This window comes from Colius striatus, chromosome 10, assembly GCF_028858725.1.
Source record: "Colius striatus isolate bColStr4 chromosome 10, bColStr4.1.hap1, whole genome shotgun sequence".
In the NCBI taxonomy this organism is placed as follows: Eukaryota; Metazoa; Chordata; class Aves; order Coliiformes; family Coliidae; genus Colius; species Colius striatus.
Window position 1 is genome coordinate 20803657 of NC_084768.1, and position 26078 is coordinate 20829734.

The following is a 26078-nucleotide window of genomic DNA, read 5'->3' on the forward strand; positions in this document are numbered from 1 at the left end:
ATTTAGGCCGTTGAGCAGCAGGCAAAGGCTGTGGGAGTGCAAGAGCCTGCTCGTGGACTCCTTGCCCCTCTTTGGCTCCTCCAGGTCTTCCGGTTTGACACCATTTCAGAGAAGACATCTGATCAGATCCACTTCTTCTTCGCCAAGCTGAACTGCAGGCTGTACAAGAAAGCCAACAAATCCTCAGAGCTGGTGTCAGCCAACCGCCTCTTTGGGGAGAAATCTCTGATCTTTAACGAGACTTACCAGAACATCAGTGAAATCGTTTATGGAGCAAAGCTCTGGCCCTTGAACTTCAAAGTGAGTTTGAACTACTCTGGGGTTCTTAATTTCTGTTTTTTAATTGTTTCCCCCTCCTGTCTTTCTGGTTTTTGCTGCATCCCTGTTTTCTGCTTACAAGGAGTGGCCTGCTCTGGGCTTTTGGGACATGGGTGAGGGCAGGAGGGAGGATGGGATGCAGCTGCTCCTCTCCCAGCCCACCGTAACCACAGCATTTCCCCACTCCTCATTTCTGAGGAGCTATAGCACTACACAGTTAATCCATCTCTGGCAGAAGAGACACAAAGAGTTATTTAAAACCCTTGTGCTAACCTTTTTTGGCCTCTTCCCTCAGGAGAAGCCAGAACTTTCCAGGAACATCATTAATGAGTGGGTGGCTAATAAGACAGAGAGGCGCATTACAGAAGTGATCCCTGAAAGAGGAATTGATGATCTCACTGTTTTGGTCCTGGTCAACACCATTTATTTTAAGGTATGACTAACAAAGCTGGGGGAGTAGCCCATTTCCCCAGGGGGAACACAATATTCACGCTTGTCCTCCTCTTCTCCCTTTTAGGGACACTGGAAATCGCAGTTCCCAGCTCCAAACACAAAACTGGATTTATTTCACAAAGCCAACGGTGAGACCTGCAAAGTACCAATTATGTACCAAGAGTCCAAATTCCACCACGCCTTCATCCCCGAGGACAAAGTGCAGGTGCTGGAGCTGCCTTACAAAGGGGATGATATCACGATGGTTCTGGTCCTGCCCAACGCTGGGACATCCTTGGTGGAGGTGGAGCGGGACCTGACATCAGAGAAGCTGCAGGACTGGATAGACTCCATGACAGAGATGTCTCTCTTTGTCTACCTCCCTCGCTTCCGCATCGAAGACAGCTTCAGTGTCAAGGAGAAGCTGAGAAAGATGGGGCTGGAAGATCTCTTCAGTCCAGAAAATGCCAGACTCCCAGGTCAGATATTGACAGGGTGGTGCAGGGCTGTAAGTGCAACAGCATGTGAGGAACGAGAACGTAAAAGCTTTTAGATGTCGCTGCAGTCAACGATAGACTCTGGTCAAGACCTGTCATGGACACATAGCCCTGCTCTGCACTGGGGACATGGGAGTTAAGCAGTCAGTTGCAGTCAGGGGAGGATTTTATTGTCTCAGGGCAGAGCTGCCTTCTGCTCGATTGCAGGTCGTGGAGGGGAAGGTGTGTTCTCTCTGGAGCTGCTGTCTAAACCCATCGTTTTAGCTTTCTCCCTTTTGTATTTCAGGTATCGTTGCAGAAGGCCGTACAGACCTCTATGTGTCAGAGGCTTTCCACAAAGCCTTCCTCGAGGTAAGCCTTGTTTTGTCTCAGGAGTGTCTTCCTCTTGCTTTTAATGCTTCACATTTTTAAAAACAAAACCAGCTCCGAACCCATCGTGATCACTTCCCCTGATCTGTGGCTCTGAGGGGAGATTGGAGCTTGGCACCCTCCTTCCATGGAGAAGAGTGAGCTCTCTGCATACTGCCCTTATTTTAGTCTCCTCTCTCTTTGGGTTGGTAGGTGAATGAAGAAGGCAGTGAGGCATCAGCTGCTACGGCTGTCACCGTCTCTGGCCGTTCCTTCCCCATGAACAGAATCATCTTCAATGCCAACAGGCCCTTCCTGCTCTTCATCCGGGAAGCCGCCCTCAACACCATCATCTTCATGGGTAGAATAGCTGCCCCTTGCTCCTAACAGGGCTCTCGGGGCCTCGCTTCTCCCTCCTGCAAACAGGGCAGTTGGGCATAGCCCCAGGCCTGGGCTGCCCCTGGGGTGGTTGGCCTTAGGTTGGGTGCAAGCTGCAGGGAGGGACTGTACCCAGCTGGGCTGTTACCACTCTGAGGGGGCTCAGAGGGCACCTCACCTGCTCCATCCTTCGTTCAAAGGGAAGCTGTATTTTCCTCTGGCACCAGTGATTTTGTGGCACCCAAAGCCGAGTCCAGCATTGCTGTCATTCTTATGTCCCAGCTCTTACCTTTCAGGTCTCAAACTAACTCTGATCTCCTGGTTGATTAAAAACCTGTAGACATCTCTGAATGGACAGTTTTCACTAAGTCACTTCCTAGACTTATTTAAACTTTTGCAGCCACTGGGCCCTGCCCTGCACTCCCCAGTCCTAGCTGAACAACCCCAGGTTGGAGCGGGCAGTGCAATGGCATCTGGTGCCCAGGTCAGGACCATCTTCACCCAGCTCTGCCTGGGAGAGCTGGTATATGTGGAAGAGCTGCCCAGCAAAGGACCCCTGCTTGCCCACAGCTCTGGCTGTGCCCAGTGTGTCCCAGTGCTGCGCAGCTGCTGGCAAAAACCTTCTGCAGCCAAGGTGGTGATTCTGGGGGCACTTGGGAGCTGTGACAATGCTCACAATGCTCACAGGGAAGGTCACCAGTGTCTGTAACTGTTAAAAATCTGCAGTTTCACCTGTTAGTTTACTGCTGGAGCTGAGGCCTTCTGGCCTGCTGCCATGCCACGTGTGTTCCAGACCTCTGGTCCATGCAGGGTGACCTTGCTGCTGCAGGACTTCTGCCAGGGTGGTCAAGATGTGGAAGAACACAGGGTGAGCTTTCCTATATGATTGCTGTGTTTGGGGCAGTTGCGTAAAACAGAAGGGCAGTGGAAGTGGGGCCTTCCCGAAACGTTGTGTGCAGACAGAAAGCTGCTTCAACCCCAGCAGAGGTCGTACCCCAGTGTGCAATTCACTCTGGATTTTGAGGCACCAGTGAAACATCTACCTTTATAAAAGCTTCCTCTCGGCAGCAGTTCCCCCAGCAATCCCAGCAGTTAACTTGGGTGTGCCAGTCTGTGATGGAGCTGGTCCCTAAAGGTGTTTGCTCACTCTGTCTTGGGTTTTGGAAGCAGTTTTGAGTTTGGCAAGCCTCTCCCATTCCCTGGTAGGGAGGTTTGAGCACCTGCATTTATTGCTTGTGGTGTGTGGTTTGGTGTGTGGCTTTCAGTGCCCTACACATAAAAGAAATGTGTAAGGCCCTGGTCCTTTGTGTGCTGACACGTTTTCCTGGAGCAGTACCTTGGAGACACTGTGTGGGTAACAGAAGCCAGGCCATGGAAGAAAAGGGGCAATGTTTTGGAAATCATTGTGTTCAGAAAGCAGCTTTTCCTCTCTCTCTCCTACTCCAGTGGCTTCTCTTGCTGTGTCCTGTCTTCTGCTTGTTCTCCTCACTGTGCAGCTGTGGAAACACAATCCCCTCCTGTAACTGCTGCCTCTGCCCTGGGGCTCTGGGGGAAACGGGGCGGGGGGACCGTGCAAGAGGAGGCCTGAGGCTGCCTGTGCCTCCTGAGCCTGGCACCCAACCCAACTGCTGCCCTGGCCTGCAGCACTCTGAAGGACCCTCCTGCTGCCCCAGCCCCAGGCCCTGCACTGGCAGCAGCGGCAGCATGGTGCCTTCTCCACCTGGTGAGACCAAACAGGGCTGAGCCTGCACCAGCAGTGACAGAAAGCTCCTAAAACCCCAAAGCTGGGGTTGGTGAGGATGCCAGGCAGAGATGGGTGGCACGGCCCTGCCTCTCCCCCGCTGCCATGCCGGGGGCTGCACTGAGCTGGGCCTGGGCAGATCAGTCGGAGCAGCCAGCTACACACCACAGACAAGGATGTGAGTATTAAACCATTTAATTCTCAAACCACTCACATGCATAATGTTCTTTTACACAGTGTTAAAAGAAAGAGGAAAATGCGATGTTTTCGTTTAATACAAACAGAATTTCAAGTATACATTTATAGAATGTTCAGATTCCTACCCAAGTTGCTAAGTTTTCATTCACATTGTTCTTAAAGCTGTCCAACGAGAGCGCTTGTTGCTAAACTGCTTTCAGGGCCATGGCCCCGTCCCCCCTTCCCCGGCAGGATGTCACCCCTGCCCCAGCGCCGCTGCCCCTGCCCCGCTCCAGCAGCGCTGGCACTCCCCGCACGGCCGGGCGCCCCTCCACAGGGCTTCTGCCTGCCAGCTCCCACTGCAGGGGGGAAGGAGAAGCGGTGGTGGAGGGTCAGCTTGGGAACAGCTTGTAAAACCATCGAGGAACACTCGGCTATCCACAAGTTACCTGCAGAGGGATCCCGCTTCAACCACCTGCAGCCTACTGTGAGCACTGACTGGGTTTTTGTCTTGAAGTAAGGATTGCAACCAAAATTAATTTAGTAAGAAAAAAACTGAGAGAATAATTAGTACAGCAGGAACTTTTAACTGTGAAAGTAAGTTGTGTTAGGACACCTGTCTGAGAAAGTTTGATTGATAGGGTAACAGTTGGAGGTGACAGCACAACTCTTACAAATGGGTACTCTGCGCCTCAGCCCAGAGCAGAATCAATGTGGGACAGGCAAACTTGGCTTTAAAAAATCAAATACTGAACTGACTGGGGCTCCACATCACGAGGGAAACAAAAACGCCCCCAACCCCAGCACCGGCGTCGCGCTGGCTCTGCTCGCTGGACTCGGCTCAGTGCCGCGCCAGGGCCGCTGCCTGCCGTGTGCCGGGGCTGGAACCCTCCTCCGAGCCCAGGGGAGTTCTTGGCCGACTGCAGAGGCACGGGGGCAGGCGGCCGCGGAACGTGCCGTGCCGCGGCGGGAGCGGGAGGTAGAGCTGCGGCGGGGCCGGCTCGGGCTGGCGAGGGGCCGCTGCCGCTGTGTCGAACGCCGGCGCTGCCGTACGCGGCTGAGGAGTTAAAGTGCATTTCTTCAGGAAAGGGGGGAATCTCCTTTTTTGTTGGGGTTTTTTGTTGTTTTTTTTCTCTTTTTTTTTTTTCTTTTCATTTTTCTTTTTTTAAGAGGAACCTATGTAAAGTGCTGTTCTAGTTTGGAAAGGGACTCTCTTTAGAAAAAATGGCACCTTTTCACACCAGAGATCTGCTCTGTGTGTGTGTATAAATCTGCAGAGTCAGATCTGCTGACTAAGGACCCACATATAAAAGTGTTCTTTATTTTATTGCTTCTGTTTTGACTGCTGCCTGCTCGCTTGGAGGCAGGAGGGAGACGGACTCTCCCCTGCGCTGCCCCCCGCGCCGCTATCCTGCGCGGGACGCCGAGCCCGGTCTCGCAGCGCCGGCAGCAGCCTCTGGCCCGGGACGGTTCCTTCCCCCGCAGAAGCCGCGACGTGGCGAGTGTGCCCCGAGCCGCCGCAGCCCCAGAGCCAGCCTGCGGCGGCCACGGCGAGGAACGGGCGGCGGAGCGGGAACAGGGACCCCAAAGGCTGCTGCCCCCCGCTCCTGCCTGATGCCATTTTCATAGAGTCACTTTACAGAGCAGACCTGCATTTCTGAAACACAGAGGTAAGGAAAACAAATCTGTTCGAAGTGAAAGCTTTGCTGATAAGAGTGTGTAGCGTGGTAACCTCAGCACTCCGAGAGAGAGAGGTAGTTACTGTCCTGTGAATCTTCTGCTGCTCGACGCAACTCAATGTCTGGAAAGACTGCTCAAAAGAAACCAAAAGGAAAGGAAAAATATCCTGTGCTCTTCATTAAAAGTTATCCCAGTTAAATCTTCCCGTTGAAGATGTACTTGACTATTCCCTCTATGAGGCTTTAATGTTTTAGAAGTTGATTGTCAGTTTAGTTCATTACGAAATCAAATTTGATTAGCAAATGGCTACACGAAGTCACTGACGCTGTGAACTCTGGCACCACACGCTGGGTGGCTCTGCAGCAAGTGCTCCGTCCCAGCTCCCCTTTGGGGTGGCTGCTCAGCTGAACAGGGTGCTCGGTCCTGGCTCCTCTGCTCCAGTGACAGTGCAGGACAGCGTTTCACGCTCTGAGCAGTTGTAATGGGAAGGTTGTAAAGAGCTACAGGTGTCGTATTCACAGTGTTGTACAGGAAAGATGGGGGGGATGCTGGGGAAAGGAGGGGGCAGAGGGCAGCTCTGGAGACTGCTGGGGCACCGCTCCCAGGAGCTGCAGCTAGTGTTTAAGATACCAGAGGCTATGGGGAAAACCACATCCCTTCCCTTTTCAGACAAAAGCAGGACTTTGAATAGCTGTCTCATTTCTATGACCTAAGCTCTGACACAGTCTTCTCTTGTCCTCTGCTGCACCTCTGTGGGTCACAGTGTGAGGAATACGTTACCACAAGAACATACAGCTGTGCATTTTTTCCCTTCCTAAAACAGCTTCTAAAAGAGCTTATTCAGAAAAGCCACCAAGAAGGATTACTCCTGCACCCCTTGGCCTGTCTGGACTGTCAGCAACTCCACATACACAAACACAAAGAAACAGGTATTACTGAATGACAGCACTCCTCTCACTTCACAATACTGCCCATACTTTGCCCTGCAACAACATAACCCTGGAAGCTGTGGCAGCTTCCTGCCAGGCAAGCACCTCAGAGGAGACAAAAGGATTTAGTCGTAAGCAAACTGTTCTCCATCCCAAATTCACCTGCAATCCAGACAGGCTCCTTTGCCCAGCACAACCCTGGCTTAGGAAACCTCCCAACACGTGGGAAAAGTACCTGCAAGTCACCTACACGCTTCTTCCCTTCAGCTCCACCAGAGCTCCAGTTGGCCCTCGGGCTGTGACCACCCCCTGAAGGCAGATGAGTGAACAAACCTCCCTGTGTTTTCAGGACCCTGCCTGGGGCCTGCCTTTGACTCTGGCAGGGGTGCAGCCCATGGGCCTCACTCAGGCTGTCTGCAGGAGCACAGCCAACAACCTCCACCACAAAACACCACCTTCCTTCTCCCCTTGCCTTCATCCCTAGTCCCAGCTGCTGCCTCTCCATGCCAAAAGTCAATTCAGGTACTAATTTCCATGCTATGGAGCATTAAACAAAAGCCTCACAGTAACCTGTACAGTTTCCTTAGACATGTAAACTCTAAGCCAATAACACCCCGGGAGCCTGAATGTCCTTATCCAAGCAACACACTGACACAGCCATGAGCCAATGGGCTGGGGCAAACCTCTCAGTCTCTAGAAACAGCTTTTAGACTTGACCAAAAGTAGAAGCAGTGAAGTCACATCACCAGGTTCAACCTCATTTCTGAGAGGTTCCTCAGCTGCAGTTTTGTGATTCCTACCCTCATCTGATCTGAGTCATTTCAATTGCATTTGTCTCCCTTTATGCTGCTACCTTCTGCATTTTACAACCAGCAGTCAAGGTAACCAATTTAGCTTCATTTCCTTGTTTCTAATTAGATTCACAGCTTCATAGCCAATAGCATTGGGTCTGACTGCAAAGATAAAAGGAAAGTTTCAATAAATAAGCTTCACTGCATTATAAACCCAAGGAAGGTGTCTGACCATAGATCTGAGGGGGAGGGGGTGAAGTACATTGACAAAAGCTCAGTAAAGCTGGAGGCTTAACATAGCTACCAGTCAGCAAAAAGTGAACACATTTATTGTGGCAGCACTGCCTTAGCTAACTGCAGTGAAATGATACATCAGGATAAATCAGATTAAACAAGGAACTTGCACAGCAGTGTTTAACAGATACCTGAATATGTTTCAAAAGCTTAACTGATATGAACTAGGAAGCCCATTAAAGCTGCCCAATTTTACATGGTAATACTAAAAAAAAAGTAACAAAACTGCAGCTTGGCAGAGTCTAATGGAAACAGGAGCCTGGAGGCTGCACTCAGCCATAGGGAGCTGCTGGACTTCTCCGGGGAGCGTGGCAAACAGGATCCCTGCTCCTGGATTCATCACTCACGAACGAGAAAGGTGGAAATGTGGTGGTAGGATACAACTGCTGCGCCACAGCCTCTCTGCCACAGCCCTTCCACTGTGGCCCCTCTGTGTATTTCTCAGTGCAAACCTGCACCCAGATCAGGGAGTTCAAAGGCTACCACTTTCCCTTGCCCAGATTGCTGAAAGGGCCCAAAACAAGGCTCTGAATAGACAGCCCAGACCCACAGGCCCACTCCACCACCCTGCCACAGGCAGGTTTAACTCCTCATTCACAAAAGCCTTAGCATACAATCACAGAATTGTTTTGGTTGGAAAAGAAGACCTTTAAGATCATCGATTCTAATCACTAAACCATGTCCCTCAGCATCTCATCTACATGGCTTTTAAATGTCTCCAGGGGTGGTGACTCCTCCACCTTCCTGGGAAGTCCAACTACTTTTTGGTTCGGAAGGTGCACAATTCCTCTCCTAAGGTTCCCCGACTGGCTCCTGACCCACCACCTCAGTGCTGGCCGCATTCCTGAAGGTGAAGGCACCAGAGCCTCTTGTTTGCTCCCAAAGTGAGGAGCTGAAGTGCTCATGTGATGGGAAGCCGAGAGGAAAACAGCCAAAGAAAACTCACTCTGTGCTAACCTGGAAGGGCCCAGCGGGCACCCATGCCCCATGACTCGATCCATGCTGCAACAGAGCCTGGCTCTCCACAAAGGCCCTTCCTCATCCCTCCCAATCTCTGTGGCTGCAAAAACCCTGTGCTATAAACATCACAGCCACAGGTTATAAACATTCTGTGATCTGTGCAGTCCTAGAAAATCCTATCCATAGATATTGTAGAAATTGTTCTTGGATCCCAAATTGACACTGGACGAGAATTGAACTGAAGAGATCTAAGGGATCTAAGATCTTTCAACATCTCCATGAAAACAATTAAAGCTTTAGAACAAAAAGAACAAAAAGAAGCACTTTTGGTCTGTACCAAAAGGCCATCAGAATGTTATAAAGACAGCCAGCAGCATGCATTCACAGCCCCCTTACTCAGGCCAAAGGAATCTGATGTGACAGATGATGTGATGATGTGACACGTACAGCAGGCGGCACGGAAGGGGCCTGGTACTTGACCTGCAGTGCCTGGTGACTGCAATTAGGAACAGATCAGTTTAGAGTGTTTTTATATTCACCAGATCTAGTAGCTAAAAACTGCAGGGCATGTGGCTGGCAGAGCTCTTGCTACACACCATGAGCTGCGAGTATTTAATGAACTTACTTGATCAACCATCACCCTGCTCAGCAAAAGGATGCAAGAAACCCTTTCCTGAAAAATAGCTGAGGAGCAGGGGCAAGCAGAGCTGCTGCCAGGCCTGTGCAAGATTGTTAAGAGGTGAATCTTTTCTTAGTGTTTGCTAATTCCTTAGAAAGGCAATTAGTCCCTGGCACAGAAGAACCAGCAAGATTTTACCTCTAAACTAATTTTTCCTTCCCACTGGTGACAGCAGAACAGGCACCTCCACCGAAGTTACTAAAGAAAACTCCAACACCCCCAGACATCAGTAAATAGCAACGGCTGGTTTTCTAAAACTATAAATTAGACACTAAATACATCAGTGTCTGGTTTTGTGCCTTTCTCTCCAGCTCCCAGTCCTGCCAGACTACAGTCTGGTTTGATGTCTTCTCCCTCTTTACATCTAGGCTTGCCAGAACATACTTGTTTTCCTACAGAACAGCTAAGTACCATAAAAACCCCTACGATTTCCAGGCCTTCAGAGGGCCCTGATCCTCCTTCATGGGTTGCTGGAACTGCTCCAACAGCACAGACGAGCCACAGCCCAGGAGTACCCAGTGTGGTGGCTGCTGAGCTCCATCTCAACAAACACCTCAGCTCTGACCTTCCCTCCATCCTGGAACAGTGAGCCAAAGGGGACGCAGGCAGAAGTAGTGCCAGCACCAAGACAGCCTGTCCAGTCTTTTCTAGGCTTATTTACAAAAACTCATCCAAACTCTGCATTCATAAGGCAGGACCATGTGGAATCACTTTAGATTCACGTTACAGCACATACAGCAAACCTGCACCTAAATTCCTGACTCGTTTTTCCCTTGCAAGGGATTTCCGTGAGGCATTCTAGTAGGCAAGTCCTCATGCTTCCTCAAAGCATCCCAATTCAAGAGGCAGGCCAGATGCCCCAGGTTTGTGGCCAGCTGGCACAGTGGGGTGGCAGAGACTCCAAAGGGATTCTGCTGGAAAAGTCCAGCAGCAGGAACACAGCTGAATCGGGCTTTTAAGGTGCTCATTCCAACGATGGAGGGAACCAAGCTCCCTGCAGGCCTGTTCTACGTGGCAGTGCCGAGGTGCCTCGCACCAACAGCAGCACATCTCAGTCCAGATCTGAGAGAAAAGAGCCTAGAAGCACACAGTGCTGCCTGACATCACTCCTCATCTCCATCAGACGCCCTGCCGTCCTGCTCTTGCAGCAGCTCCTCCAATACCAAGTGATACTGGATGAGAAAAGAAATGAGTGGTTTAAGATGAGAACCCACCCTGCCTCTCCACCATCAAACTTTACCCAGCAAGCCTGAAATCCTCCCAAGGCTGCAAATCTCTTGGATGCAGCAGCACAAGTTCTTAAGTAATTCGTATCCATATTTTTGTCAACAAAGACCTTTCAGAGCTCCCCTCTAAGAAGGTTCCTCCTGTTTCCAAGACACATCATTTCACAAGCTGTAATACTTTGGCTTACAACTGGATTAAAATATAAATTAAATAAGAATAATGCTAAATGAGTTTATATTGAAACACTTTATATATGTATACATATATATGTATATACAGGTATGTGTGTGTGCACTCCCTAATGACAGCTAGAGGAAGCAAAAGTCATTCTCCAGAGGCTTCTACTCTTCCAACTAGCATGGTCAACTTATCCATTGCAACAATTCCCTGTGCATAAAAGCTAACGAAGCACTGGAAGGCGGCGCTGGTGAACAGATGGATCACACAGACGTTCAGGAACAGAAAGACAATAAATTAAAAGAAGCAGTAGTAACTTGTTCACAGTTGGGATGAGGATAATGTTATAGGAAACCTGAATTTTCTACAGTTCCTGGGAATAAAATGTCTCTGAAGATGACAGTTGGGTATATTGTAGTAAGTGCTAAAAGCAAAGATGTGATCTTACACAAAGAAATGGTAGAAACCTTATGAATTCTCTCCCAGCAGACTAAACTCCAGTACCATCAGGTTCAGCAGGAAGATTTCCAATACCAGGATTCAGCCTGGTGATGCCTCTTGCATCACTGCCTCCAGCCCAGCAGCAGACATCTTCACAAGTAGGAAGATTCCTTGACGTCAACTCAATCCTACTTCCAAAAGAAAATGCTCCCAAGTCCTTCCTTGATTCTACTTCTCTTCCAACTATCATCCCTAACATCACACTCAGTCTCTCCTAGTCCCAGCCTCCGTGTTTTCCTACGTTTCACAAGAGAAAGCCTTTCAGCGATAATACAAAGACAGGTGGAAACATTTTGGAGATGGTAGGACACTTCAGATAACTTTATAAACCCACTCAAGTGGGTTCCAGATTAGGAATAACCTACATTTCTAATCAGACTAACTGCAGCAAAGCTTTGGTCTGCTGCATTTTATCAAAAGAAGAAAGAACAAAAAGACCCAAACAAATCTACTCCAAATCTACTCTATTCCAAAATGTCCTGGTAGACATTAGTTTCAAGCAGCAGCCAGTAGTGTTTGCATAGTTCTAGCTTTTATTTGGTTACAAATATATATCTATATAAATGCACATACATATATATGTATGTATTTTCTATTAAAATATCCTTTGAATGACAATGATAAAGATACCTAGCTCCTCTTTAGGACCTTCCACTGAACATGTCAAAACTCTGTGCATGGATCTCACCTGGTGATGGGAGTGATGCTCATCTTGGAGAACCCTGTTACCTTGAGCCGAGGCTACGTCAGCAGCAGCTCCAGCGAAAGCCCCCAGCCTTGCTGACTGTAGTCCTGGCTATGGGCTCGGCTCCCAGGGCAAACTCAGAGCCCAAACTCTTGACAAAAATTAGCTGAATTACAGCTCCTTGACTTCTCCCATCCCCCAAATATTTCTAGTTTGGCAAGAACAGCACCTGGTGTCACTGATGTGCAGAAACACTTGGATGCTGGTACAGCTCAGTTGGCAGGCACGTCATGGATCAAAGGGGAGAACGTTACCAATTTAAATCAGAAGTATAAGGGGTGGTAATTTTTGTTGGCTTTAAAGATGTATGACTTGGTCTACCTCACAAGCTACCTTCCACTCAAAGAAGCTGCACCTTTTCAGCTGTCTTTCTATTTATACCACGGGTTCTGCAGGAGAGATGAAGTCAGCAGCAAATAAAAGCTACAACTCTGCTCTTGCAAATGTGTCATCAGGGCTGAATCACCCAAAGGCAGCAGAAGGACTCTGCTTGAAGCCCGCACTGCTTAGAACCGGGCAGCACGCTTCTAAGTGAAATTACTACCGCATAGAGGCGTGGGACAGCCTGCCCTGGAAAGCAAAGTCACCTAGCTGTCACAAAACAAGGGCAGGACGAGCAGGGAGCTCTGCCCCCTTGATTTCTTTCAGCCTCAGTCTCGCAGAGGGCTCAATTCCTGGCTCGGTGCCCTTCCCACAGAGCCTGCCCCGCTGTGCCTTCCAGCAGGATCACAGCTTCCTCCAAATGCAGTTCCAGCCTGAAGAGCTGTCAGATGGGAACAGAGTCAGTCGCTACTGACCTCGGCTGGATTTACAACAGCAGCAGAGACAAAAAACTCTTTCTATTCTTCCTGCCCTTCATCCACCCAAATTTCTGCAAGTTTAAATTACACAGATCACAGCTTGAAAATATTATAAGGAAGATACTGGTAAGTCAAAGGACCGAACCTTTTGGCTGGACAATGCCAGGAGGACAAGCGAGGGATTGCCCATCTGCATTAGCTGCCCTGACTCCTCCCAGGCTCACATCCCTGCAGCTTACTGAGTGGCTCTAAGTGTGTTCTCAGCCTCCTGTTACAGACTCACCTTTGACAAAGCCTCCTCCTTCATCCCTCTCTAGCTGCTGGAAATAGGAAAAGACCTTCTGCTTTTTCCCCTCTCCCACGTTCACATCAGTCATCCTCCTGAGAGGAAGAGTTTCAGCTTTTCCCCAAAGCAGCAGCACAGTATTAACACAATCTCGTTATTTTCACAGCTGTTCACAGGGAACTTGGCAGCAGCAAGGAACAGCCACAGCAACCAGCACATCACTCTGCTGTGACCTGGCACTGGGGCCTTTCTGCAGGCTCAAGGAGATAACCACAATGCTTCACATTTGGAAAGTTTCTCTGCTGCAGCAAAGAACAACAAAATGCATTCTCCCTCTGAGCAAGAAAACTGCAGAACCAGAGCGTGTTCCCGCCGCTGCCTGAGGCAGGCAAACCAACGGGTCAGTAAGCCCGAACTCCAGAGCGGACAGAAATGTTACGTACAGAGGTATTAAAACATGACAGAGTTCTCTTCACATCCTCCTGAAATCACAGTTGAAATCACAGTTTTGGCAGAGGGGGAAAAGCTGCAGCTAGACATGGAAATGCAAAGCCGTGCCTCAACCCACCACAGAAGCATTTGCACTTGGAAAGTTGGCATCTGATTCTCCACGGCTTTGGTGCAACTGTCAAGAGCTACACAGCTTGCCAACGGAGAGGCAACGGAAGATGGCATCACTGTTACGGAAAGCAGCTCCAAGTAGCTATGCCACTGCCAGAAAATTCACATGAGGTTTATTCCATACCGTAATATGACCTCCAACCCCTTTTTTATCTCGAACCTCGGCCTTAGCTGCACTGCAGAAGACAACCACTGAAAGAAATGTTTAAGAAACGATTCCTTCTGAACAGGTTTCATCTTGTAGTGCAGATGGGCCTAAACTGCTTTCAGCGCTATTTGAGAAAATGTCAGAGATACGACGATTCCCACACATACATACACATACACATCCATTAAATGTACAGAAATAATATTAAAATGATTCCCACTACCATACCTTATACTGACTCTAGCTACAAGCTATAAACTTCACCTCAGTGAGGCCCGGGCAAGAATATTGGCTCTTTTGCATGCAATCAGAAATGATCGGTTTATACAGTGGCAACCTCTGCACCAAAAAGAACAAAAAAAAAGGAAACAAACCAAAATCAACCATAAAAGAGGAAAAAAGAAAAACCCTAAACCCTTTCACAAGCTTTGTTTTCAGACCAGCCCAGTACTACATGAAGGACCAATGTCACGGTTTTCACCAGGCCAACTGAAAGTAGTGAGTCAGCAGGCCAGGACGCGCGGCCGGCGCCTGGGCTGTTTGGATGCTCCTCCGTTCACAGTATCGATACAGTAAAACCAAAACCTGCTTAGGAAGCTCCTGGCTACGCCATCTGGATGCAGGCCTTCACCATTGCATGCAGGCCTTCACCACTGAACGCCATCCCTTCACCACTGAACGCCATCCTTTCATCGCTACGCTTGGATGGATCGGTTGCCATCTGTTTCAGAAACGCGTTGCTTGTCTAGCAGTTACTGCACCTTCACCCTTCTCTTCACAGCAAGCTTAGCAGGGAAACTTTCCCACTATTTTCATATATAATATATGTATATAAATAACTTTATGTTTTTATAGTTTGGTAGTATTCTTTTAAAAGTTCTATTTTAAAACACTTAAAAATCTCGTAAGCAACTAAAAGTAACTTTTGATGCTCTCTGGTGTGAACAGGAGAGGATTTCAAAGTTTTTAACTTTTTTTGTCTTTTAGATTTTTGGTAACTTGGAAAGCTATGACTAAAGCAGCATACTCAGCACATCTCTGCTCCCCAGCACCTCCATTGCAACGAAACCTACCTCAGCCACCCTCTCATCTCTCGTCTTCTGCCACTGCTCTCTGGCAATCTTACTGTTTCGGTACAATCCTGTTTGACCTTTGACAGGAAACCCCGTGGGGGCTGGTCCCTCGGGTGGCTGCTTAGAAAATCATTCATTATGTGATGATGCACTTAACAGGGGAAGAGGAAGAAGGGACTGAAGGAAAACATCACTTTTCCTGGCTGAAATGATCAATGAAATTGTACTCTGCAGGTGCTCATCTGGGAACACCTGCAAAGGTTCCTCTCAGGAGCACATCCCCGTTACACGCTATCCTGGCTCCAAGGCCTTCCCTTCCCTAGACACACAAAAACCCATTAGAGCCACGTCTGCTTTTTGAGAGACATGGGAGGAACAGTGAGACCTCTTGCTTATAAAAGAGAGAAATATATGTAGTGAGGCTTTATGTACATCACTCCTCCCCAAACTTCCCTCGAAAGGGGCAGGAAGTTGATCCCAAGTCCCACTTTGCAGGTGGGGAAAGTGAGGGATGGAGGTGATTCCATGTGCCCAAAACTGTCAGCCTGGAGGGCAAACTTTACCTTCACTTGGCACATCTCCTGCCCGCCAGGCCTATGCTCTAACCTCTCGCCCGGCTTTCTCTGCCAAAGCAAGATGAAGTGTATTTCTTTTGCGATGTCTCCTTGTTCCTCTCATCACCTCAAGGATCAGAACTTCATCCATCCTTACTGTACATGTTTTACATCCTCAAGAGAACTCCTTCAACCCAATGTCCTCTCCCAAACCCAATCCATGCAACCTGTCGTTCATTTTCCCCCTCCACCGTGAACAACTTGGCATCAGAAGTAGAGAAAACTCTTATAGTATTGCATATTTTTTAGAAGACTTCTTCAAAAGATGTCAAGATATTTGCACTTATCTACCTGTCCCATGCTTTTCTGTTTATGAAACACGTAAGCACGTGCAAACACCTACAATATACAAGGCAGGCATGTCTCTCTGGGCTTGCTTAACTTGCTCTGAACATCAGAGCTGCTTAGAATACAAAAAGTTTAAGTCCATGCAAGGGGACCAAGTTGTGATTGCTCTAGGAACCATTCACTTTTAAGTTTCCTGAACCTGAACTGTTATGAGGAAATAAAGTAGGGTTTGTTTTTGTTTTTTTTTTTGTTTTTGCATTTCATTGATTAAAAAAGTTATCAAACTAGTTTGTAGAAACACGTTTAAAAGCAACCACCCACGATTGCTGCGCCGGGACGACGGTATTTCAGTACTCCATATTGCTGTTAGAAAAGATCAAGTGCCTGTCAAGGGGGGAGCAGGGGTGAGGGACGACTTTGGTAGCCAGCCTCTAACTCCACAATTCAGTCAGTCCAGAAAAAAACTCCTTCCTAACGCTTGGCAACACCTGAAGCACAGCAGCACACCCCTCAGGACATCAAGAGCGCTCGGAACTCACCAGATCAGCAACAGCAACGGATAACCTCCTCCGGCCCTTCTCCCAACGCCAACCTCGCAGCTGCTCAATCTCACCTTCAGGAGCTGGAGCGTTTCAAACGTGGCTGACCTCTAGAATCCCGCTCTACAGCCGTGCCCGCTTGGAACAGGGGGCGTCGCGGCCGCACGCCTGGCACGGGCAAGCCAAAAGCCCTAAAATAATAGTTTAGGTAAAAAGGTAAAAAGAGACACACCAGAACTAAGACAGGGATAAATACACTCAGGCAAGGCGGGTTCCACCAGGACAGTCTTTGTGTTTTCTGGAACGTGGCAACTCCCTGGGGAAGGGAGGAAGGCAATGGCCCCTCACCCCTGCTCTCCCCTTGAGCTGGACCGGCAGAGGGGGTGAGGAGCAGCCCTGCAGGTGAGGCTCAGCGGAGCACCGCCGGCGGGACCGAGCTGCCGGGCCAAAGCGCCGCCCGGGAACACAAATGGCTGCTCGTCCCAGGTCGCTACAGAACAGTAAAAAAATTTAAAATCCTGTTGATCCCTGAATAAGAAGTTGATTGACACAGTTGTTTTGTTTTTCTCCAAGAGGAGGAGGAACAAGGGAGAAAAACTTTAAACACTCTACGTGTGTTTGTGTGGGTGTGAGAGAGAGAGAGAGAGAGAGGAAGATTTTTCTATTTTGGCAACATCTTGGGGTTTTTTTTCTGTCCGGTGGTGGCATTGCACTAATCACAGTACCAGCCTGCCAGGTTGGTGCTGACTCTTTAGAGCTGAAAATGGGAAGATGGTCCTTTCTCCCCAGACTCTGCAGCTGTGTTTCAATCTGGCCCAGTTGTGGACACAGATCCCTGCGCCGTCTCCCCAACAGCCACAGCCTCCTCCTGTGGAGGAGATTCCTCCTCCGCCTGCCCCCGGGATGTGACGGTGGTCTCGGGAGAGATGCTGTGGGGCCCCTCCAGAGGCAAACAGCCAGGGTGGTTCTTGCGAAAGTGCTGGTTGAGGATGGCCTGGAAAGGGAAGCTTTTACCGCAGACGTGGCAGTGGAAGGGCTTGTTGCCCGTGTGCTTGCGGATGTGATACTCCAGCTGATCCTTGCGCGTGTACTTCTTCCCACACATGCGGCACACAAAAGGCGTGATGCCCATGTGGAGACGCATGTGCCGGTCCAGGCTGCCCTTCTGGTTGAAGGATTTGGCGCAGTAAATACAAGTGAGCCGTGGGTTGTACCGGAACCAGCGCTCTGAAACCTCCTGTTCCCGCAGATATTCCACGTAACCGCTCACTCCCAGCATGGCCGATTCCTCCCCCTGCCAAGGAAACACCAGAGATTTAAACAACAGCCTGAAACAAACTGCAGGAGAGAAGATCGAGGCCCCAGTCCAGCCAGTAAAGCACTGAAGCATGTGCCAAACCTCGAAATCAGCAGCACTAATGTCTTCAACCTCAAGCACACATTTAAGTGCTTAACTGGAGCCTTGGGGCTGAAGACAAATGAGCAATCAATTAGAAACCTCTGCTACGGCGGCTCCTTCTGCCAAGTCACTCGCTATATCCGGGGCAGACAAGACAGCCCTTGTTGGGAGGACGTGTAGCCACCGGCTGAGTTGCAGAGCAAACGTGTCAATGCATGTCACTTTTTGCAAAACCTTGGGCCAGTTTGATTGAAATACTGTATACCACAATCTCTTTTACTGACTAAAGGTTAAAAAAAATGAAGCCAATTGAGGGGCTTGCAGTAAAAGGAAAGTGGAATAAACTACAAATCATATCTGAAACTCTTCAGGTGTCATTTCATACAGGCAATTTTCAGGATTTGTTTTGTAATGACTCACCTTTGCCTATGTGGCTGTGTGACCCCTCCCAGCACCGCGGTGCTGCAGGGGAGGCTCAGCAGCACAGAGAGCTCACACGCCTGACCCGAGTCACACAGCAAGGACTAGCTGGCTCCTCATTATTCTCTGAAGCCAGAAAGACAAACAGCCAAGAGTAACCCTGAACTGCCTGCTTGGGCTCTAGGACAGCTGCTCCGAACGTGCACAGTCAGTCTCCTGCATGCCCCTGTGCTGCAAGATGTGGTATTTGCACTCTCAACTCTTAGGCTGTTTCTCACTGATGCCAAACATGGACAAGCAACCAGTGTAACAGCAGGAAGGCCTCTCCTCTGGCAACCAGGGCTGTGCACATGTGAGCAGCAGCAGAACTCTGCCAGGTGTGGTTGGATCCAGCTGTACAAGCACCAGTATGCTGCTCAGGACTAAAGGTGATGCACAAAGCCATGGTACTTTCTTTCCCCTCTACCACTGCCACCAGGCAGGGATCACAGGCAGACTAGTTTTAGCATTGATATGGCAATACCAGAAGAGTGGAAGGTGGTGATGCTTCCCCATGTATGTGGCAGCCTGTGATTTTACAGATGAGGCCATGTCCTGACAGAGAGAAATAATAGCAGCTTTTCTGTGCACAGAGCTAAAATGGCTTTGCATGTCACATTTGCCCTGGAGGGTTAGTTTGACCTGAAATTTTCTAGATGTATTCTGAGGACATAAACCAAAGAATTGGCAAAATAGGAACAGAAAAGGCTATATTTTGTTTTATGGAAGTGTATTACAAATTTAGCAGATAGCAATCATGATTTTTCCCCCTCTTGCCTCAGCCCTTGGTCTGACTCTAGAGCTTGATTTTTACTGACTAAAGGTTAAAAAAAACCAGAAGCCAATTGAGGGGCTTGCAGTAAAAGGAAAGTGGAATAAACTACAAATCATATCTGAAACTCTTCAGGTGTCATTTCATACAGGCATTTTTCAGGATTTGTTTTGTAATGACTCATGTTTGCCTACGTGGCTGTGTGACCCCTCCCAGCACCGCGGTGCTGCAGGGGAGGCTCAGCAGCACAGAGAGCTCACATGCCTGACCTGAGTCACACACATACCTGCACCCTACAGCCCGCTGCTCTCCTGCATTTCTGTGTATCCCTCCTTCCTACCTCAAGATTGTGCCCATAGCACAAGAAAGCAGAGAGTTCTGAGCTACTTTACGTTCCAAACTCTGCTCTACAATGCAGTCCCTTGGGGACAAGACAGAGACCTCTGTACAAGTCCTTTGACACTCCACACAATAGGTTTGCTGGTGTAGTGCCTGGTGGGCTTTTTGGAATGGTTTTGGGACTAGCACAGAAAAGTTCAGCTGCTGTCACCCCTCAGTCTTCCACAGAAGCCAATTAACACCTCCTCCCTCAGCTCAGGCATTTGCTGGCAGTGTTTTAAGGCAGATCCAGCTGTGGAGGCAAATCGGGTTTCTCCTCAGGAGCTGGTGGCCTGCCAGAACAAGGGCTGGTATTTATGCCCTCAGACAATGAAACTCCTCGTGTTTTCCAGACATCTGGCCAAAATCCCAAATAGCCAAACTGAGTTTTCAATCATATACCATGGGCATACATTCTCAGTGTGAGAAACTAAACCCTTTGCAACAACGAAGGGTCTTTGTTTCACCCACAGCGTTGCTTGCACATATATTATACACTTCATCACAACACAGCCCCCTTCACCTTCAATGCCAACACGTACTTGCAAACTCCTTGATCTGCCTACCTGGGAACTGGGCTGCTTGGGCTCATCCATCCGCCCGGGAGACTCGCTTTTTGATCTGTACCGCTCAGTCACAGCAACCATGCTGCCAGAAGGGCTAAATCTGTGGGGTGGGGGAAGAGTGTAAACGGAGTTTTTAATGGGCATCAGGTCACTATAGTGTTTACAACAACGGGTGAGCAATAGAGGCACCTGTATAGCATCTCTTCATCCTCACCAGCTAACACACAGGAGGCGGGACAGCGCAAGTATAAAGGAAAAACCAAGTCACACTGGTCTGTGCTTTCAGCCTTACATCTGAAAAATAAAACTGAGTCATTTGGCTTCCAATTCAGTAACAGCTTTTTGGGTGCTATTGCAGGTAAACCAGTATGGGCCCAACAACTCAGGAACTGCACAGCTGGAGAAAAAAATCATTTCTCCAAGGGCACCTCTCCTCCACCACCCTCGCCCTCCCTTTTTCCAGTGTGAAACAAAAATGATGTGAAGGATTCCAGGTAGGAAACAGCAGTTACTGAATGCAGTGCAAAAACAGAAGGTCGAGGCTAGCTGATCTGTGGCAGAGTTTAAGAACTAGGAGAGGATCTCCCTTCCAAGGGCCAGCTCAAGATCATTCTCATTGATTCATTTATTAAGCAACAAGTGACAGAATACCCACTGCCTTCCAGGTAGCTGTTCCCTCAAGGGACCAAAGGGATTGAGCTAGAAAAGAGGCAGACGTGAAGAGAAAATCCACAGATACGACCCCCCCAGACACAACAAATCTGCCCTTTATCAGATCCATTCTTTGGCCTGAGCTGAGGGCAATAAAACAAATGCTGGAGGGGAGAGGAAGCAGATGGATGGAGAATCAAAACACAGCAGATTTCACCACCTGTTTTCAAGAAAGGCTTCTCTTCTTTCATACAAATCAAAACATCAGCAGAGGCCGATGGGCTCTTCAGACACTTCAGAACATGTAAACCCAGGACCCAGTGCTGTCCTGGACCACCAGGAAGATAATTTCCTCTCGACCTACAGTTGATGGCTGGCTTGCTTCTCAGACAGAGCCATCCCCCAGCTTTTCAGGCCAGAAGGCATCACTGCAGTGACACTTTGTGTAATGTATTGTAAGTAGCCTCATTAATTCCGATGCTGAGCGAGACTTCTACCGAGACTGAACTGCAATATCTTCTTTAGGCCAAAACCCCACCTCAGCTGAACACCGAGAGATAGAGATTGCAACCTATGCACTTCCAAGGGCTAATAATTAATTTCCCAAGACAGCCTGTACCTGAAGATCCCAGTCTCATCACTACCCAGCCAAAACAGTATAACCCAAACTAGATATGTTTCCTAACACCAGGAAAAAAATTCCTTCAGTGCTTATGCTTAAGATGGCCACAGGAAATAGAAGGGGAAAGCATTCCAAAGCAACCAGCTCAGCCAAGTGAAAATCTTGCACAATCTCCTCTTACAGCCAAGGTCAGTAATTAAGTTTAAGAAAACTTACCTGTCAATCTCACTGCTGGTTGGCCTGACCACTTTGGCCCCAGAGGACCCTAACGCGTAAGCCTCTTGACCCATCGACCCGTGGCCTGTGGTGTCGATCACCATAGCAGTGACCTCCTCAGCGCTGCTCCCATCTTCTCCTGATGGCTGATGCTCTGCCCCAAGCCACTCCTCCAGGTTCTCTGTTTTAATGCGTACTCCCCCCAGCACGCGGATGTCGTCATCGTTCCGTCCCCCGTGGTCTCCCAGGCCCGTCTCGACGTACCACTGTCCCGCCCTGTTAATCCGTAGGATGGGCTCCCTGCTTTCCACGTCTGAACTCTGCTCAATGATCTGGGGGCTGGTGGATTCCTCGGGCGGGCTCAGCTCCCGAATGTCCAGCACCGTGCTGACCTGGCCCAGGCGACTCCCCTTCGGGTTGTTGTGGCGCGGGCTCAGAGAACGGTTCAGATTTGGCGTCACGCGGTGAGACTCTGGTGGTCTTTCCTGATGTTTTGTCCTGGTCTGGCTCAATTCAGCTTCTACTTCTGCCACATTGATTTTGAAATGAATTCCCTCAAGAATCTGCGTGCATTTGTCTATGATGTGCTGCATCTGCAAGAAACTAGCAGCCGTCAGGTAACTGATGATGTCAGCCAGCTGCAGGCATATCCTACCGGTGTAACAAAAGGAAAGGAGCTGCTCGAAAACAGAAGGGTTCTTGATGACAGAAATGGAAACGGTGCTCATCTCGTTCAAGGACATGTGGTCGCGGAAGTAGGGTGAGCTGGCGGCCAGCACCACCTTGTGAGCGCGGAAAGCCTGCCCCTGGACGTTGACCACAATGTCACATAGGCGACCCTGCATGCGTAGCTGATTCAGGTGGCTCAGGACAGAATTACTGAAGTCAGGAATCTCCAGCTGAATGTTTCCACTCCTCTCCATGGCTGTCCCAGTTGCAGGTGCACGACCTTACTGAAAAGGGAGGCAAAAATACCATTGTTAAGGGAACTAGTTTATCACTTGCATTTAAAACAATTTTTCACCTACTTTCATGCAGTTTGAAATACTGGATGTTTGAAAGAAGTCTCTCACCATCTAATTTACGAGTGCCTCAAAGCAGTTCTCTGATCTTTATGTGCTATACACCACCTTTGCTATACACCAAGTTAAACCAGACCCCCATTCCCTGTGGCTGAAATGCTCCAAACACTTCGTTCTGTCAGCCTCAATAAAAGCACATTTGCATTGTCAAAAGAACATTAAAAATGGTTCAGGTACTAAAAATAGGCAACTGATTGCATAATGGATTAAAATACTTAGCACTTGTACCTCCTAAGCACTTTGAAAAAGGAAAGTAATATTGTTATCCTTTCTTTGTAGAACAGGAATCAGGAAGGAGACACTGGGACCTAAATCATCCTGAGAGACTTTTCAAAAGCTGACCGGCACACATTTGACCTCCAGGCATCTTAAGTACATCGTTAATCCCATGATATTCATCATATGTTGCGTGTCTAACACATGGCAGAAAACACACAGGAGAAGGGTGAAAGAAAAAGCACAGAATCCAGCTGAAAACACCGACTGACCAGAACCACCACCAGGCATGAGTGACCCCAGCAGAAGGAGTTGGCTCTGGTGTACTTTGAGATACTGCACACAGCAAAAGACAACTCAGGAACAATGGAGATTAACACACTCGCTCTTCTAGTTGCCCTTCCATAATTCATTTTTCCTATAATCATCACATTTCAGTTTGGCCAAGTTTGAAATAGAGCCCTGACCATATATGGTAAAAATTCAGAATGAGCCAAAATTAGATGTAAACTTGCCCCAAGAGATGAAAGAAAACAGAAAAAAGGAAAGTAAAGAAGTTTGTTAAAGACCACTCCTGGCATGAACAGCTTCCAAGCTGGGTGGCATCTGAAGCGTTGATTAAGCAGAGTGCTGCAGATATCAAAACAATGCCAGGCAGGCCGGGAATACCGAGAGGCTCCCAGTGCACACTCTGAGCAACCTCTGAGGCGCAGGGGCCAGCATACAGCAGAGCATGCGTGTGCCTTCCAAGGGCTGCTGCTTCCATCTAACTGCTGAACACTGCAGGACGGTACACGCTCCTATGCACAAGCAGACTTTGTGCAAACTTGGCAAAGTATGTAACTAAAGCTGAAGCTGCAGGACAGCCTGTCAATCTGGCCAAGCCGGGCAAAGAGACGATTAAATGGCCAGTTGGCTGCGTGTCTCTGGGCTGAGGAGATCGGGGCACAGAGAACGTCACAAGGCGCAGCTTCAACAGCGCCAGGTTCGAGAGGCTTCTTCTCCCCTTCCCCTATCTTTAGAAGAAAACAATAAGCCCCACAGAAGCTGAGGAGCTACAGCACACAGCTCCATGTCAGCGCATCGTTAAGGGTGGAACTCTGAATGCACATAACCAGGTGAACTAGAAAATCCCATGTCTTACCTGTAACGTTCCGAGTGACATGCGAAGGGGAAGAAACGGGGGTGGTATCTTGCTGCTTTCCTTTTCTTTTTGCTTCTGATGTAGTAAGGTCTGAAAACTTTTTGCCCCCTTCCCCTTGAGCAGGAAAAAGAAAAGAAAGAAAAAATGTAGCAGGGAGGAACTGGGTTCTCCCGAGCACAACCAAGACCTTCAAGCTTCGCAGTGCTTTGTTTTGCTGGAGGATACTGCAGTAGGATTAGCTAACCCTGACGTGAAATCCTGTCCTACCCCAAACCACGGAGAATCTTTATCAAATTGATCTTTCCCCCACTATCTGCTCAGTGTTTGTCCTGGAGAGATGGTCATTAAAATAAAACTTGGAAGTGCAAATAAGAGTGGGAATGACTTCCTCAGGTTCAGGGGCTGGTACCTCTGGCACTAGCTCTGCAGCATTTAAACCAACCCAGGGTTTTCCTCAAATGAGCCAGCTGTGTCATTTATACCATGAGGAACACTTATGCAGCCTAAAACACAGCCAGCAGACATTTGCAGGACCCAGGAGTGTGATCTCATCATCTCCCCAAACCATCACTTTGTAAATCCCAAAGCATTCTCTTAAAGGAGGTGAGTAAAGGCAAGGGACGTGGGCAGCCTTGGCAAGGTGAAACACCCCTGCAAGGCACGGAGGTGAGGCTGGAGGCAGAGGGTGATCCCTTTTTTCTCAGGGGGTCAGCTCAGGATGCACCAGAAGAGAAGGGAAAAAATAATAATTGGATCTTAACTGCTGAATGTGGCTGTGTACAGCCCTGGCCAAAAGTCAGCTGCTCCCAGGGGAGCCCAGAAAACCATTTGCAAGCTTCTTCTCTGAAGGCAGGGAAAAGTCCATCTACTGCTGCTGGCAGGAGAAAGGGGCCCAGGTAGCTTCCTCACGTCGGTGTGCAGGAAGTGGCATTTTACAACACACTTTGGGGACAACCTGAGTCAGAGGCTGGCAAGGGGAAATCTCTGGTTTTGGTTCAAACTGCTCTTGTCAGAAGATGATTTCTGTCCTGCTGGGTAAGGAGTCTACCATAAGCTTCTGCATTCAGCTGGCAGTGCAATGATGTCTCAACTTTTGCCTTTCCTGGTGCTGGCCTATAATTTCATCATCTCAGCCTTTACCCACAGGGCGAGTGGGATCTCCCATTGAGAAGTGCTCTTCACAGAGAACATACTGAGACACTTCTCTGTCTTTTATATAACTTGAAGGCTTAGACCTGAGGCTTAGACTCATTTTTGTCAGAAAATGCCTTTTCACCCTGTAAGGCAAGTGCAATTACCAAACCCAGGAAAAGTCCTCACTCCAGCTGGCCCTCATTAAAGAGCTAGGACAGACCATCGGCAGCAGATGATGCTCACTCTGAACATACATGTCAGAAGGCTGTCAAACTGTTTAGAAGAGGCGGAATGGAAAACTCTCGGTATTTGGAGAAGAGATTTACCATGTCTAGTCAACTTGACTATTTTCAAATTACGACGGGACCTTACCCAATGGTAATTACCCAACGTTAATTCCAAATGAAGATGAGAGGTGCTGCCTCTCTCACCCTTCCCCGCCTCAGCTCGAAGCGTCAATGTCACAGTATTGAGTTTTTCCCCAACTAAACCACTCGCAAGCAACGGCTCCGGGCCTTTGCTCCCGGTATGAGGCGAGTACGGTTCATTTTTAGCCCTGACAGCTGCAGCGAGGCGCCTGAAAACCCGAAGCGAAGGGGTTGCGTGGAGGAGCCATACCGACATCCACCCTCTGCTCACCCCGGGGGACAAATCCACCCCACGCCGTCCCGCCCGGAGCTCTGAAAACGCACCGCTCTCCCTCCTGCGGCGGACAACACCGGCCAGAGAAGCCGGGCCAAGGGGCCGCGGGGCCTCCGGCGAGAGGCCGTCCCGTCCCGTCCCGTCCCGTCCGGCAGCGGCCCCGCGGGACGGGCGGGCGGGTGCGCCCCGCGGCCCTGAGGAGAGGAGGGGCGGAGGGGCGGTGGCGGGGCGCGACCGCCCTCCCCGGCCCCCTGCGCCGGCCCCCGCGGGCGTGACGGCGCCTCACGGGCGGGGCGGACCCAAGCCTCCCCCCGCCCCGCCCCGCCCGGCCCCGCCCGGCCCCGCCCGGCCCGCCGGGCCCGCGCCGCGCCGGTCCCTACCTGGCGGGGGTGGGAAGGGCCCGCAGCACCGTCCCGGAAGCGAAACCCCCCGAGTGGGCCGCACCCCGGAAGAAAATTGCCGCCCGTGAGGCGGTGGCGCGCATCGCAGCCGGCCCCGCCGCGCCGCCCCCGCGCCGCGCCGTGCCGCCCCCGCCACGCCCCCGCCACGCCCCC

General features: G+C 49.5%; 2 protein-coding genes across 4 annotated transcripts in view; one reads left to right on the forward strand and one right to left on the reverse strand.

Annotated features, from left to right (window-relative positions):
* RC3H1 (ring finger and CCCH-type domains 1) overlaps window positions 1-2288 on the forward strand; it is a 75320-nt gene extending 73032 nt beyond the window's left edge. For both annotated transcript variants that reach the window (XM_062004323.1, XM_010200542.2), the window contains 5 exons: window positions 85-300; window positions 614-751; window positions 836-1229; window positions 1534-1598; window positions 1809-2288. In XM_062004323.1, the coding sequence (XP_061860307.1) occupies window positions 85-300; window positions 614-751; window positions 836-1229; window positions 1534-1598; window positions 1809-1982 (987 nt within the window). In that variant the 3' untranslated portion in view covers window positions 1983-2288. The remainder of the gene's footprint in view (window positions 1-84; window positions 301-613; window positions 752-835; window positions 1230-1533; window positions 1599-1808) is intronic.
* A 1601-nt stretch (window positions 2289-3889) lies between these two features.
* On the reverse strand, window positions 3890-26003 carry ZBTB37 (zinc finger and BTB domain containing 37). 2 transcript variants are annotated; one of them, XM_062003271.1, is made up of 5 exons: window positions 25905-26003; window positions 23749-23862; window positions 21307-22259; window positions 19818-19917; window positions 3890-17537 (listed from the first exon to the last, which is right to left on the reverse strand). In XM_062003271.1, the coding sequence occupies exons 3-5, from the start codon at window positions 22227-22229 to the stop codon at window positions 17049-17051; spliced, it is 1512 nt and encodes a 503-aa protein (XP_061859255.1). In that variant the 5' UTR covers window positions 22230-22259; window positions 23749-23862; window positions 25905-26003; the 3' UTR covers window positions 3890-17048. The 2 variants fall into 2 exon arrangements, with proteins under 2 accessions (XP_061859255.1, XP_061859256.1); XM_062003272.1 differs by lacking the exon at window positions 25905-26003 and adding an exon at window positions 25575-25623.
* Window positions 26004-26078: the final 75 nt, after the last annotated feature.